Source organism: Pantherophis guttatus, chromosome 15 (genome assembly GCF_059756535.1).
Source record: "Pantherophis guttatus breed Tessera chromosome 15, ASM5975653v1, whole genome shotgun sequence".
Classification (NCBI taxonomy): domain Eukaryota; kingdom Metazoa; phylum Chordata; class Lepidosauria; order Squamata; family Colubridae; genus Pantherophis; species Pantherophis guttatus.
In genome coordinates this window covers 161,695-176,974 of record NC_142077.1, presented here as the reverse complement: position 1 = coordinate 176,974, position 15,280 = coordinate 161,695, and the positions used below count along the sequence as shown (strand labels likewise).

Genomic DNA, 15,280 nt, shown 5'->3' with positions numbered 1-15,280 from the left:
CTCCAGATCCCTCGCTGTGGCCGGTCCGGGTCGACTGCCCGAAGGACCGAAGCGCTGGGCGGGGGCGCTTTTCGGGCTGCCGACCGGCCCCGATTCCTCAGGCAAAGCCCACCCGGGTCCTCGGAGGCTTTTGGGCCCGGAGGGTGGGGGTGGTTCATGCAGCGGCTGCCCACCAGTGCTGAGCCTTAGGGTTGAATCTGCTGGAACCATGGTTTTATTCGCCGTCTTCGAGGGAGGGGTTTGCGCAATAAGAAAGCCAAATAAACCGCTTGGGTTTTGTGCAATTTCTGTGTGGGATGACAGACAGGGGAGACCTTAGTATGAAACGGAGATTTTTTTTTTCCCCCTTGGTGCGCGTGCTCAAAAAAACATTTCTTTTCTAAAACGTGCTTTATTAAGCTAACGGTCCAGGAGTCTCCCACAAACTTCTGCCTACCTGGACATGGGGAGGGGGAGTCGGGTGGGGGAGGGGCTGCTGTATGGCATGCCAGGCTGTGTGGCTGAACTCCTCCGAGGGAGCCACTTGGGCTGCTTTCTTCCTCTGGATGCTCAGCTGGGCCTCTCCCAACTGAACTGAAACACAAGCTCAAGACTCACACACAGAACACACACACTCTGTACAAAACCCAAACAAAAGAGCTCTGTTCTTATTTGGCTCTCAACAGCCTTGTTCTCCTCTTTTGGAGGTACGGAAGAAAACCAGGGGGATGGAGGGCATCCTTCCCCAGCCCCTTCCTAACTTCCTAACTTCACCTTTTCTTCACCTCCTTTTGTGGCAGAGATCTCCTGACGCTTTTATTCAGCCAGGCTGGCCTCCTCTTTTTCTGCCTTCATCTTTTCCTGCCAGGCTCCTTTTGTAAGAGCTCGCTCTCCTCTTCGGCTCCTTTTCCGATTCTCTTCACTGTTGCTCCACGTTTATGCTGGTCTGTGGCCCTGAAATCTTGAGAGTTCGCAGCTTTTAGAATTGGAGGGGTACAGAGTTCATCTAGTCTGACCCCCAACTCCACTTTCTTTTAAGGAAGCTTGCTCCTGTTACTGGAGACCCCGACTCTGTCCTGAGCTCAGAGACGGAACTCTGGTTTTAGCTGCCTTCTGGGGCATTTATTTACGCCTTCACTTATTTAGCATGTTTATATGACTGCCAATTTCACGGACGTTGCTGCTGACCTGTGCACAGATAGTCCTTGACTTGACCTCTTAGTGAAGTTTCAATAGAACGACTTGCGGGGAATGCCTGACTCAGATTTGAAGTTTCAGTTGTCACGCCCCCCCCCCCCCCCCTTACAGTCCTGTAACTGCATGTTGTGCGCTCAGCAACTGGATCACAATTACGGCTATTTGCACTGTCCTGCGGTTAAGTGAGCCCAATCTACATCAAAGGCATTTTCTTTCCGGTTTTCAGTAAAACCAACCCATAGCGCCATCTCATGGCTTTGCCTTTAACTGTGGCATTTTCTTTCCGTCTGCCACAGGTTACGTCTGCATGGGCAGGCTCTGCTATGGTCATAACTGGAGGACTACCTGTATCCATAAAGAGATGAGTGCAAAACTATCACTACCTAAAACCGTTAATTAAAACTTCAAAACTATAAAAGCAAAACTAAACCAGACGGAGGTGTGCCGATGATGACGGAGCCCCCTGCGCGTGGCTAGCACAACCCGGTCTCAAAAGCTCCTTCAAAGGCTGGGGAGGGCAGGGGCACCCCAGGGCAAAACTTTGGGCTGGCCTTCCATCGGTCAGGGAAGGAAAGGGCTGCGTCCGGCCTTTCTCCCAAGCCGTGTGGATCTCTGCCCGAGGCAGGCAGTCAGCTCCTGGTTCCTTGCTTGCACTAACTCCCATCTACCGAGGTTTCCTTGACTACAGGCTGGGATGTGGCACTGGCACACCTATTAAACCGGTCTCTGTGTACAAACACAGGAGCCGCCATATCCCCCACCTGAGCCATCTGCTCAGTGCCATCAGCCCCACTCCACTCCCCGAGGCAAAGGTGGAGCCCCGCCCATCATTTCTAGCTTCCAGCAGACAGTTTTTAGGGTGGGCACCCTGAAGGGACCACCTGAGGCAGCGTCTGCTGGAGGGAACGGGCCCTTTTTGGTGCCCCCCAGGCGATGGGGCTTCAGCTCAGCTTGCTCTAACATTGTGCCAAATCTGTTTAACAGCTTCTCTATTTTCTTACCCTGCAAAAAAGATTTCTGTTAAAAGAGAAGATGCCCAGCAACTTAAGATGCTTTTTATATTTTTTTCCCAGCTTCTCAGAATTTTTGAGCTAGGATTGGAAACAATATATTATTATTATTATTATTTTCACCCTTTATTACATAGCACTCAAGGGAATGTACATATGCCCATCTTCTCCCTGACAACAACCCTGGGAGGAGGGCCGGGCTGAGGGAGGGAGCGGCCCTAACTTTTCTTGCAGCTTTTCTGGCCTGCTCTTTGGCTCAATACTTCTTCAAGCCACTAGATGTCGCCACAAGATGCTCCAAATGTCTATGCAGATCCCAAAGGTGCTTTTCTAAAAAGCAATGAAATGTCCTTGAAGACGTTTTGCTTCTCATTCAAGAAGCCTCTTCAGCTCTAAAGAACTGAACCAAACTGAAGAAGCTTCTCGGATGAGAAGCAAAACATCTTCAACAAAGACGTAGGCATTTATGTAATACTGACAGAGACTCATTAGTGAGGGGTTTACAGGACTGTCGGATCAGCAACTGCAGAGAATCTGCCCTCTGAGAAACCCAGGGGGCGGATGGGGTTGGGGGTCAGGAGCAGAGGTGAAGGTCCGCAGCCCCCTTCCCTGGGGGTTCCTCTCCAGCCGCCGTTGTTCAGATTGCTGCTTCTGTGCGAGAGACCCCCAACATTTGAGCAAACAGCGGTCATCAAAACGTATAGCAAAGCATACTTTAAAATAAGCTTTATTTACTTGTGTATTCTTTTTTTTTTATATTTTTATATTTGCATCCATGCCTTGAAGGAATTGTTTCTCCCCTGACACACGAGTAAGGGGGAGGGGAGGAAGGAGACAACGTTAAATCTAATGTTACCCATAATTCGTAAGCTATTTGTTTTAAAATGGTAGTTCTTTTAAATAAATCACCTTCTTAGTTTTGTTTCCTTTATTTTAAAATAATTATTTCCTAGTTTAGCAAAAAAGAAAGAAATAAAGAAAGAAAAAGAAAGATGGAAAACTGAAAGGAGAATGACTTAGAAATGCATTCCTGGAGCTTTAGGTGCCTCCAATTTTATTTCCAATTAAAAGGGGGGGGGGTATAGGGATAGGAGGAGGGGGAGGGGGAAGGGAGCAAGTGGCCCAGCCCTTTGGTGCAAGTGCTCCCTGGAAGGGACCCCTGGGCAGTGCAGGGAGGGTCGAATCCTGCCCACCCCCTTAAATGGTTGAGGTCTCCCTTGGGGGATGCTTAAGCTTAACCTTGCCCTATCAGGTGTTGCAACCTACCTGGGCCAGGCTTCCTCTCACCTCAGGGTGCTAATCATCGGATTTATACGGCCCACACGGGACCCCCTCCTTTTCCAAACAGCCTGTCCGGAGGGCTACCAGATCTGCAAAGGAAGCCTTGAAGGGCCAGAAAAAACACAGCCAAGGTCTGTCTTCCAAAAACGATGCAGCAGCTGTGCAGAAAAGGAGAAGGGGGGGGGAAGCATGGCCAAAAGAAAAATGGGGGGGGGGAGAGAGAGAAGGCAGGGGGCTGAAATTGGCCCCTGCTGGTTTGCTTATTTAACAGCAAGCCAGAATTGCTGAAGAGCCACTGAGCCTGGGAAGCAAAGTCATGGTGGAAAGAGCAGAATGGAAATTCCTTTTCATGGAAGGGGGTGTGTGTGTGTTGCTTCCTAATCTAATTTCAAGGGGGGGGGGGAAACACCACCAGTAGATCCAAGCCCTTTTCCTGAAACTGGCTCCAGACAGAAAAACCCAGGCAGGTGAGGGTTGTGGCCCACCTGCTCAGCTCGAAGGAGTTGGAGCGAAGGTGCCACCGAGGCAGGAATTAAGCTCACCCCACGACTCCCAGGATGAAAGTTGATGTCACATCATGGGATCCGGGTTCAAGAGGCCTTTGCACCCATTTCTTCCGGTTTGAACTCCTTTTCAGCTCAAACAAGGAGACAGAATCCAACAGGCATCTAGCAACTCGTCCAAAATCCAACTTCTGACACCCCACCAGATGTGGGTGGACATGTTTGGGGCCCTTTCCCAGTCCAGAAACGTTGCTTTGTAAGTGGAGCCTGGCCAAGGTCCGGATTAGTGTGCCTGGAGACTCACAGAGAGACCCCCCCCCCAACTTCAATTCTTCCTCCTGGGGAAAATTCCAAATTGCAGGACCCCCCCCCCCCCCCGTATTGGACGATGGGCCATCAAGCAGCTTTGGGCTCCTGGCTCCTGGAGAGGGGTTTCCTCCATGACCGTCTGTCTCTAACTGGGCCATCGGGATCTTGCACTGGGGTCCCCCATTTAGCTCTCTCCAAAGGCCCCTCTTTGTCTGCCTTTCTCCTTTGCCTTCGTCAGGGACAGGCAAATGGCTTGCAAGCTCTTATCCCCAACGGGAACTTCATTCCTTGCATCACCTTGCGGGGGCGTGGGGGGGGGGCAACATCTGGTCTCCTGAAGGAACCATTTTGGCATTTACCTGAAAATGGCTCCACACATGAGGCTGTGACGTTGAGTGCGCAAGGCTGAATGCTGGTGCCGGGGGGAAGAGAGTTGCCCCCAAATCAGTGTCCCTGCTGGCCAAGAACCTGCCCAGTGGCTTGAAGTGAGATGCCCCAGCCCCTCGAGCCCACCCATGTTGTGGTCCGCCAGCAGCCTGCGGAGCTGGCAGCGGAGTCGGACAGTGAGGAGGCTGGGGAGGACCATGGGCCAGTCCTGGAGTCAGGGGAAGGCCCGGACGAGGGCTCTGCATCGGAGGCAGAGATGGGGCCAGGGCCATCTGGGAGCGATGCGCGGACTCAGGAGCCTCCAGAGGCAGACAGCAGAGAGGCAGAGGAACAGGAGGAACCTGTTCCTAGTGCAGGCATGCAAAGAGCTGCCAGAAGGCAAGAGCAGCAAGGACGACTCAGGAGTAAGGCCAGGAGATGATTGGCCCCTCCCAGAAGGCTTAAAAGAGCAGCAACAGTTCTTGGGACCTTGGTAGGAAAGCAAGGTTGCTTCTTAACTTCATGGGGTTTTGCCAAGAAAAGCCTTTGGCAGGCTGCCAAAGAAGACAAAGGTTTGTGATAAGGCCGAAGGACTGTTTATGAAGAATTTGTTTTGGAATTAATTTGGACTAAGCTGAGAATGAAGTAATTCTCAGCTGTTCTAATAACATACATTTGTTTAGGACTGATTGTGTCTGGTAATAACTACTTGGGCCTAGGTCAGAACAACCCACAACTGTTTCTGCCAGCAGCAAACTTGGGGGAATCTCTGGGCCACAAGGCATCCCTGGGGGAAATTTGGTACCCTGAGATCCTGATTGCCAGCTGGGGACAAGTGCCCTTCCTTCCAGGCCTGGGTCAGGCTTAAAAGGCTTGAGGTGAGGAGGGGGAGGCTTCTGAACTCCTCCCCTGATCTGAAGGGCTGAAGCACTGGGGAGAGGTTTCCACCCACCTGCTGTGGCAGGCTCAGCGCAACAAGCCTTGTGGGAAAAGCTGTTTTTCCTGGGCGACTTGAGTGATGGGAGGAGGTTGCCAAGGAGGTTGCCAGGGGTAGCAGGAGCTGCGGGAGAGAGGCCACTGGTCTTGGAAGGGCACCAAGGTGGCCCTCCCATCAATCCAGTCGATGCTTCTCTCCAGAATGAGGGGGGCCCATCTCCCCCATGGAGGAGAGCAAAAGGGTTAGGGTTAGGCTTGGCCAGGTTGGACCTTTGACCTTTCTCACAGCCACGGCAGGGTTTTGGCAGCACCCACCCGCCGGAGGAAAGGGAAGACTCTTCCTCTTCTAAGAGCTGATGCTGACCAAGAGCCTCTCCGTCACTTTTGGGAAAGGGGCCGGGTAGAGGCAAGCCCCCGAATCTTCCTTAAGGCTCGTAAAGAAGATGCCCATCATTTTAAAAAACAGCAAACATGGTGCCACCGAATCTGGCTGTTGCCGGTGGCACAGGCTGGCTCTGAAGCCCAGCTTGCAAGAAACAGCAAAGCTTGTGTGTGTGTGTGTGTGTGTGTGTGTGTGTGTGTGTGTCTGCCTGCCTGCTTAGAGCCGCAACCTGCCTTCCGTGCTGGGACTTTGAAACGAGGGCAGGACCGGATCCTCCCCCAAGCATCCAGTCCCGTGGCAGGTGGTCTCTCCTTAGCCTGGACAATGGGCAAGTTAAAGGGACTGAGGGGTCGATGGCGGGGTGGTCTTGGGCCAGGCTAGAGGTGAGAGACAGAGGGGAGCCAAGGCCAGGGGATCCCGCAACCCCTACTTTGCCCAGGCCAGTGCCTGCCTCCCTGCCAGGGCTGGCGCTTGGAGTTTGCTAAAGCTGCACTGGGTCCCCCTGTGGCAGCATCAACAGCTCCCTCCGTCTCTCAAAGGGGGGGCGGTGCTTAGCAAATCCGGAGGCACCTTTTTCACAGGGTTGGGGGAGAGGGAGATGGGAGGTGGGGGGGGGAGAAGAGGGAAATACGATCAAATCGGAATTGTTCTCCCGGCACAGAAGCCACCCTACGATTTGCTCTCTGGAGCCATCATGTGCACAACAAAGCAAAAAAACAAAAAAACAAAAAAACACCAAACTTACCACCCCCCCACCCATTCACAAAATCCCCACCCGATGTGGAAAAATATAAATTCCAATATTTATGTAATAATTTAGTTAGAATACATCTTCTGTATTGTGCAAATAAATTAAAATTAAACAATGGGGAAGGAAGGAAAATGAACAAAAAAGGATTAAGGAATTAAAATGAGTATGCATCAAAAAAAACGAGAAAGAAAGAGAGAGAGAGAGAGAAAGAGAGAGAAAGAGAGAGAGAGAGACCAGGAAGAGAAGGAGCCACAGCAGTCACCCCACATTTTGGCCTGAAGGGGTTCAGCCACTTTCCAGGGGCAAATGTTTGTGGCCACCCTGTGTGTGTGTGTGTGTGTGTGTGTGTGTGTGTGTTTGCCCAGCACTAGGAGAGTTGTGTCCTTGCACACCTTTGATCCCTTCTTCCTTTTCCAAACACCTGCCTGAAAAGGCTCCTCTAGTTTCACATTCTTCCCGCATTGAGCTGGGCAAGTAAAGCCTGTTTTTCTGTCCCCTCCTGGGGGCCTTTAAAACAGCCTAATCTCTCCTCTTTCATAAAGCCTTTAATTTCTTCAGCTTCCTCCTTCTTACGCCCTGCTAACATCGCACGCCCTAAAGCGGTACAGTGGGACGCGGTGGAAGTGATGGGAGATGCTGTTGTGTACTGTATGTGTGTGTGTGTGTGTGAACCTGTGTGTCTGCTGGCCTTCAGTGTCCCATCCACATGTGGGATTTTTGCCCCTTCCCTGTCCAAAAAAGCCACGGAGGTTTCCCTGGGATCTTCTGGATGGGAAGCTGCCATGCCTGCTCCAAAGGACGTGCAGAGCCCCAGCACCCCCTCCCCCAAGCTGGCTCTGAATGGGTGCAGGAGCCCCCCCCCATTCCCCTCCCCCCCACAGACGCTTCTCTTCTCTCCCCCTCCTGAGAAAAAGCCCTGGGTTTGCCACGAGCCAAAGGATTAGAAAATACATTCAGACTTTCAAAGGAAGGTGGACCCTCTGGATCGCTCTCTTCACACACAAACACACACACACATACACACACAGAGGGAATTTGGCACTGAGGCCCCGCAAAGCAGCCAGGCCCAAATGGGAACTTCCTGCCCCGCCTTGTCCCACCCACCCACATCAGTTCAGGCTCTGTGTTGACCCCAGGAGCTTCACCTCCTTTACTAACAGAATAACAGAGTTGGAAGGGACCTTGGAGGTCATCTAGTCCAACCCTCCTGGTTGAGCAGGCGACCCTAAGCCATTTCAGACAAAAATGATTGTCCAATCTCTTCTTAAAAGCGTCCAAATTCTGGAGGGAAGCCATTCCATTGATTAATCGTTCTGTCATGAAATCTCTCCTTAGTTCTAGGCTGCCCCCTTCCCAGGTGTGCGCAAGAGCTGCACCTGGACTGGCATAAGGGGCAGTTTGTGTAGCACAGAGAGCCCAAAAGTGGACGCCAAGAGTCCGACCGGCTCTGCCCTCCGGCCATGAAGAAAGCCCCAAGAGCTCTTTTTCCCCAAAAGCCTGAAATAGGGAAAGGAACGTCAGAATGATGGAAAATAGGAGCCAGGGAGGGGGTGGAAAATGGGAATGTGTTCAGAGGGAACACATTCCCTCAGTTTGGGGGGAGAATGAAAGGTAGCCCCCCAGGAGGCTGGCAGCCCCAGCATCGCCAGGCAGCTCCACGGATGCCTCATGGCCCCCTCAACGGGGAAAGGAAAGGTGGGAAGGACACAGCTCTCCCTAGACGGCGGGTGCAAACCACGCTTGGCGGCTCTTCCCTCTCGGGCACTGCCAAGGGGGCACCGGAGGCGAGAGAGCTGGACGGATGGCCCCAGAGCCATGGGGATGGGGGGTGGGCTGCTGTCCTCCAGATGCTGAAGATGCCAGAGACTCCCTGGGCAAAGGGGTCTTTTCTCAACCAGAGCTTGTGTGGAATTTGGGAGGCTGCCAAAAGTGCCCCGTCCCATCCCCTGCGCCCCCCCCCCCCCGGCAACCACAAAACACCGGCAGCCCCCCTCCCCTCCCCCCCCCCGAAGTGAAGGGAGGCTTCTGGGGGATGGGGGTGGGCAGGAGACATTTAGAAAGCACAAAGTGCACCATGGTGGTGGCGGCTATTTACAAATGCGCATCAGTCCTTCAAGTTTTTCAAGTTTTGTAGAAAGAAAAGTGGGGAGGGAGGGCAAGAAAGGACAGAGAATAGAAAACAAAAACTGGTGGAGGAGGAGGAGGAGGAGGAAGAACAAAATCAACCAAACCCTCCCAGCAGGACCAGGGAGGGCTACACAACACGGGCAGCATCGCTCAACAGACGACAGTTAAGGGGTTCGTACACAGGAGTGTGGGGGAGGGGGGCTATGTACAGGGGTCACAGGAGGGCCACGCGGGAGCAGCCGGGTTCGGGGCCTTGGCGCAACTGGAGGCTCACCCCCCCGACACACACTCACACACGCACCGGGAGCGGGAGGGGGGGCGACCCGTCACCAGTCCGCATCTTCCTCTATGTAGTAGTCGGGGGCCGCTCCGTCGAAGACGCCGGGGTCCAAGGACTTGCGCTGCTTCCCTCGGGCGAAGACCCGCGAGATGGAGCCGAAACCCATCTTCTCCTTCTTCTTCTTCCGCTTCTGGTCCTCCAGGTCCTCTAGAGACTGTGCCGGAGAGCGGGGGGCGGGGGAGAGGAGCAGAGCGGATGCTGGGTTCATGCACCTGCCCCTCCCCCCTGTTCAACACCCCGTCTTCAGCCACCCAGAGCAGCCTTGCTCAAGCCCGTCCCCCCCCTTGGTGAGGAGCCCAGAACCTACCTGGACAATTGGGTTGTGCAGATTTTTCTGTACCGGTCCAGGACTATCTCCCTGCCAGGAAGAAGTGGCACGTCAGCTGGCATTTTGGTACAACCTATGGCATCACACACACACACACACACACACACACACACACACACACACACGGGTGATGTTGCATGCAGGCCATGCGCAGCACCAGGAGAGCGGCTCCCGCATGCACACGTTCAGGCTCCTGTCCCCCCTACGGACCCAACACTGGATTTTAGGGAAGAGGCAGACGAAGAGGGGTAAACCCCGATGCTCTCCTCGTCTTATGACCTGTCACCGCAAAAGAGGCTGTAAAATCTGGTTGGTCATGTGATGATCTGCTTTACAACCAAATTAAGACTTGGCTCTGTCACGGCCTTAAGTCGAGGACTACCTGTACAGTTGGCAGCCTCCCATCCGTTTTCCTTTGATCTTAGCTCATCTCTCTTTCCTCCTTCAGTGAATGAGATCCGGGAGTTTTGCTCACAATGGAAGCGAGGAAGGATCTGAAGCATCATCTTCTCTTCCGTGGCAAACCAGCGAGAGGAGGGACAGCCGGAGGAAGGGCACAGCGCCCCTCCGCCTGGGTGGACTGCCAAGGGGTGCAGGGTTTGGGCTTCACTGTCCCTGGCACACCAGTCAGCCAGGAACTGAGTGAAACCTGCACGCAGGATGGAAATCCCCCCGCCCTCCCTCCCTCCCACCCTTTGTGGAGTCAGAATCCCACCGAGGTTCCTGGGAGACCCATTATTGTCTGCACAACTGGCCCGGGTACTGCGCTGCCAGTCAGTCCTGAGGCAGAGAGGCTGCCTTCCTCACCCTGTCTTTCTCCTGGGCTCTTTTGCCTGGAGGACTACCTAGGCATAACCTGCTCACCGACAGGGTGCAGATGTTCCCACCCACAACTGGGCAGGATGACTTAGCATGCACCGTCAAACAGACAAGGGTCTGCAACCTGTGGCTCTGGAGCCGTATGTGGCTCTTTCATTCCTCTGCTGTGGCTCCTTGTTGCCAGTTGGCTCCACAATTGATAGGGCTTTCTGTTAGGACAGGTAGAGGAAAAAGGACGCTGTGCTAGGATGAGACTCTATGCTGGGGGGGACCAGACTTCTGGTTGGCATAGAAAAAAGGACACTGTGCTAGGAGGAGACTCTATGGTGGTGGTGGTGGTGGGGAAATCGGACTTCCGGTCGGCTCTAGAATTGAATGGGGGGCTTCTGATTAGGACCTTTGTGGCTCTTCGAGTATTTAAGGTTGCCGACCCCTGGACTAAGACAACCTCCAGCCTCCACTCCAAGCACAAACCAGCTGCAGGGGAGAGAATTCACACAATCGGAGCCTTGGCTCCCAGGGGACGAACGCCCCCTGCACACTCGCTGGAGGCCCTGTCCCTTCAGCTGAAAGGTTGGCAGACACCCGCCAGCGGTGAAATCCTCTGAAGTCTGCTACCGATTCTGTGAGTCTGCTACCGAGTGTGCGCTTTGCACGCGCCCGCACAACACTAAAAAACAAACATTTTGAAGCCTTCCGAGTCTGCAAAGGTAAGTAGAACAGCGAGGGGGGGGGGGAATCCGCTGTGCCACGCAATTTAGGTTAGTTAGAAAGCAGGAAATCCGATGATTCTAGTTAATATAAATCTTGCGTTACAGCTGATTGTCGCCCAGCTGATTGCCTGAACCAGTAGCATTTCACCCCTGATGCCCGCCTCCTCCTGCTTCCGAAGAGAGTGTGCAAGATTCGGGGTCCTCTTTTTAGCTCTGTGTCCCTTTAAAGCAGCTGCCTCCCACCAAACCTCCCACCCAGCCCGCCAAGGGCAGCAGAGAGCCCCCCCCCCCCCAATGGGCTGGAAAAACAAGAGTTAGGAACAGCCAATGACCTGCAGACGCGTCTTACATTGCAGAGGGAATGTGTTCTGTGCCGAGGCGAGTTGATGTCACTCGGCGTGGATGATCGGTCCCCTTCGGCCGCCGAAGCATCGGAGATGATGGAAGGCTGCCGCGAGTGGCACGGGCTGACTCGGACCCCTGAAATGCAAGGGAGGAGTGGGGGGGGGGGAGGGTTAGAGGATGTACACAGCTTTGCTTGTGACCAAGAACCGGAGCCTGGAATTCACACTGAAACTCAGAATCTCGGAGGGGTGGGAGTGGGGGATTATTCTGTTTCCTTACTTATAAAAACAATGTACTTTCCTTGGCATGTTATTCACTGTAAAACTTCAGGAACTCTCTGTCCACTTATTGGTGTTATTGTTTTTCTGAAAACCTGCCTTTGCTTTAAATAAACCAGATGAGGAACGAGGGCCTAAGGGCTGGGCTGGGACTGCGGCTTCCGCAGAACTGGGGACACCAATTTTCTGCACCCAAATGGCCCCTCGGTCTGCAGGGTCCCGTCTACAGCTTGTGTCACTTAACGACCGTCCTGTTTAGCAACTGTTCAAGGGTGGTGAAAAAATAAATTGACAACTAGCGCTGATTACTCTGCAGGGTCCCAGGCTGTCCAAATCACAAGTTGCAATGATGCGATGCCTCGCTTAGCGACGGAGCCGCTGGTCCTACCTGTGGCTAAGCGAGGACTGTCTCCACCTGTGGGTGACGCCTGGCAGCACCTGCTCTTCCTCTTCGGGCAGGGAGATTGAAAGGGGCAGTCGCTCGCCTCTTTCTCCATCCCAGACGGTGTTTGTCAAACTTGAGAGCCCTCGCTAACTTCACCTCCCTCTTCTCACCAAAGGGTCTGTTTTGGGACTGACCTGGGGGTGGGTGGTGGGTGGTGGGGTGCCTCTCACCTTGCCGGTCCACCGTGTGCTGGGGATGGGCGTGGTAGAGTGTCTGCTGGCTCTGCCGGATGGCAGCCGTGAGGGGCAGGTCGGCTTGCATCACCCACTCCTGGTTGCCGTTCAGCACCGTCTCGCCGGGCATGGCCAGCGAGTGCCGCTTGGGAACGTCCTTGGTCAGGGTAGCTAAGGACTGCTTGGCCTGCATGGGAGGAGAGGGCAGCAGGACAGTGTCACCGCCTGGAACAGCCAGAGATGCCCAGTGTTGAAGACAGCACCCCCCCTCCCCCAAAACAGGCCTGCAGCCCACCAGACTCTCCCGGGCTTTGCCATTCCTTCCAAGAGGCCCTCCAGATGTGGATTGGCAGATTCCAACTCGGGACTGGCAACATCTGGAGGGGAGCGGCTCTGGCAAATCCATGTCAAGTTAACCCGGTTGGTTTAATCCCAGTTTGGGAAACAAAATTAAGGATGGCGAGAGATCGTTTGTGAAAGGAGAGGCCAAATATTCTCTCTTTGCCAAAGATTTTCTCTCTGTCTGTTTGGGGCCAAAGGCAAATGCAACGAACTGCATTTGTTCGGCCATCATCCTGTGCGGTTCAGCCTTGTTTTTCCCAAGAGCGATCAGCCCCCCCCCTTTCCCTCCCCCCCCCCCCCCCCCACGACTGGCACTCTCAGAGTCATAGAGACAAAGCCCTCATGAACCAAAATCAGAGCCTTGGGCTCCGTGCAGCATTTACTGCTTCCGAGAGGGCTGGATTAAATGACCTCATGGAGCCCTTCCAAGGATCCCTGGGGGGGGGGGGGGCAAAGGGCCTCCCTTCTGTGAGGGAGGGCTTCACCTGGGCCACATCCAGAGAGCCTCAGCAGGAAAAAGGGCCTGGGGTGGGGGATGGCCTCACCATGGCCAGCTCGGCCTCCAGCTCCTTCATGCGGTTGTCCTTCAGGTCCAGTTGTGAGCGGAGGGCGCTGGCGTGGTCCGTGGCCTCCTTGGCCTGTCGCCTCAGCTCCCACTTCTCCCGCTCCAGAAGGTCTTTCTCTTTGGCCAGGGCCTTCACCGCATCCTCGCTCTCCTGGGGGGGGGGGAGGCGCAAGGAGGGGGGAGTGGGCTTTAGAAGATTTGAATGCACCACTCTGGGCGGGGGGGGGGGGTCACCCCAAACATTGAGCACTTCTCTGTGGGCCTTGGGGTGCCTCCCTCTGAGGCACAGCCTTCCCCAGTGCAGAGCTCCCTCCCACGGCCAGCTTCCTGCCAGGCAGACCCCCCCAACCCCGAACGAATGCCCCATATTTAGCCCCTCCACCATCTCAGAGGCCCAAGTGAGGCGCAGGGGTGGAATTTTACAGGGAGACCCCGCAAGCCTCGGAGCGGCATAGCAGGTTTAGCCCCCAGCCAAAGAGCCCTGTGGAGTCTGTAGGCCGGCAACTCAGAAGACCTGCTGGGTCTCCCTGCCTGCCAGTCCCCATTGCTTCCCCCACCCGATGGGGTGTGCCCCTTCCCTGCCCCCCCCGACCCCAACCTTCCGGTGCTGCTCGTAGTTGCGGATAAAGTCCCTCAGCTGCTCCTCGCGGCTCTCCAGGGTGCTGTAGAGCTGCTGCATCTGACTGGCCAGGTCGCTCTTCTCGCCCTTCAGGCGCTTCCGGTCGGCCTTCATGGCTGCCAGAGGAAAAAACGCAGTTTTAGTCATAATAGATAAATAAAATGGCTCAGCTGCACCCATGTCTCTCCCCCCGCCCCCCCCCCTTTCATTCTCTTCACCTGGTTTTAATTCTGATTTTGATGGGGCTTTTCAGTGCTAGGTGACCTAGCCCAAGTCTTGGACATGAACCCAAGGCTCAGCAGGCAGGATTGGACGTGGCTCAGAGGGGTGGGGGTGGGGGAGGAAGGGAGGGAGGGAGGGAGGGAGGGAGGGAGGGAGGGAGGAAGGAAGGAAGGAAGGAAGGAAGGAAGGAAGGAAGGAAGGAAGGAAGGAAGGATCTAAGCAGGCAGGCAGAAGAGGGCAGGCCCTCCCCAGGATCCCAGCAGGGCCCTGTCGCCTGGAAGGGGCCGACCTTTTCTTAAGGAAGCGTCTGGTGGGTGCACGGAGGGCCCTGGGGTCCACATGGTGGCCCCTAAAGAGGCAGGGAGGCAGAAGGGGCCCTGGCTTCAGCCGCCTGTGCCAGTCTGCCTGCCAGGAACCAGGAGGGGGAGCTCAGGCCTCCCCTGCCCCATCCTGCCCCCAGGGCTGCTGCCCAGAGGGCCCATCCACACCTCCCTGGCTTCCCTTACAGGGACCCCCACCTGCAGTAGTGAAATCCAAATATTTTTACTACCGGTTCTGTGGGTGTGGCTTGGTGGGCGTGGCAAGGGAAGGATACTGCAAAATCTCCATTCCCTCCCCACTCTGGGGCCAGCCAGAGGCAGCAGTTACCGGTTTTCCGAACTACTCAAAATTTCCACTACTGGTTCTCCAGAACCTGTCTGAACCTGCCCATCTGGGCACTGCCCGGCCACAGCAGAGCCCTGGACCATCACTTGAGCCCCTCTAAGCTGTGGGGGCCACAAATGGCTTCAAGGCAGCACTTCCCAGTGAGACCCCTGCCCTCCGTCTGCAGGGTCTTGAGTGAGCAGGGGTGGGTGGGGGGTGCGGTGGGTGGAGTGGCCGAGCAGGGACACAGCTTTACCTTCAGCACACACACACACCCCCACATCTCTATGGGGCCTCCCCAGAGAGGGAGGGGAAGGGGCTTTTCCTTCTTATTTGCAGTGGGAGGGATCCCTGCAGAAACTTCTTAATGAGGAAGGGCAGCCAAGAGGAGGAGGAAGAGGAGGCATTTGGAACAAGCCCCACCCCCCAGCCCCAGGGCAAGGCTTGGTGGCAGAGCCCCAGAGGGGCTGAGACAAAGGAGGGAGGGGTGTCCTTTCAATCCACCGCCTGGAAGCTGTCCGGCTCCCAAGGGAAGGGAGAATGTGGCCATGGTTGCCATGGAAATGGGGGGGGGGGCGCTCTGCGAAAATGCTTCCATTTCATTT

The 15,280-nt window shown here is 54.9% G+C and overlaps 1 protein-coding gene across 7 annotated transcripts in view; it reads right to left on the bottom strand.

Moving 5' to 3' along the window:
• Nucleotides 1-2,897: 2,897 nt before the first annotated feature.
• KAZN (kazrin, periplakin interacting protein) overlaps nt 2,898-15,280 on the bottom strand; it is a 70,268-nt gene continuing 57,885 nt past the window's right edge. For 5 of the 7 annotated variants that reach the window (XM_087879422.1, XM_087879424.1, XM_087879427.1 and 2 more), the window contains 6 exons: nt 13,788-13,924; nt 13,170-13,340; nt 12,280-12,469; nt 11,391-11,521; nt 9,489-9,539; nt 2,898-9,335 (listed from right to left, as the gene is read on the bottom strand). In XM_087879422.1, coding sequence (XP_087735548.1) covers nt 9,168-9,335; nt 9,489-9,539; nt 11,391-11,521; nt 12,280-12,469; nt 13,170-13,340; nt 13,788-13,924 — 848 coding nt within the window. In that variant the 3' untranslated portion in view covers nt 2,898-9,167. Of the gene's footprint in view, nt 9,336-9,488; nt 9,540-11,373; nt 11,522-12,279; nt 12,470-13,169; nt 13,341-13,787; nt 13,925-15,280 lie in introns of all 7 variants that reach the window. The other 2 variants (XM_087879423.1, XR_015730084.1) reach the window with 2 other exon arrangements.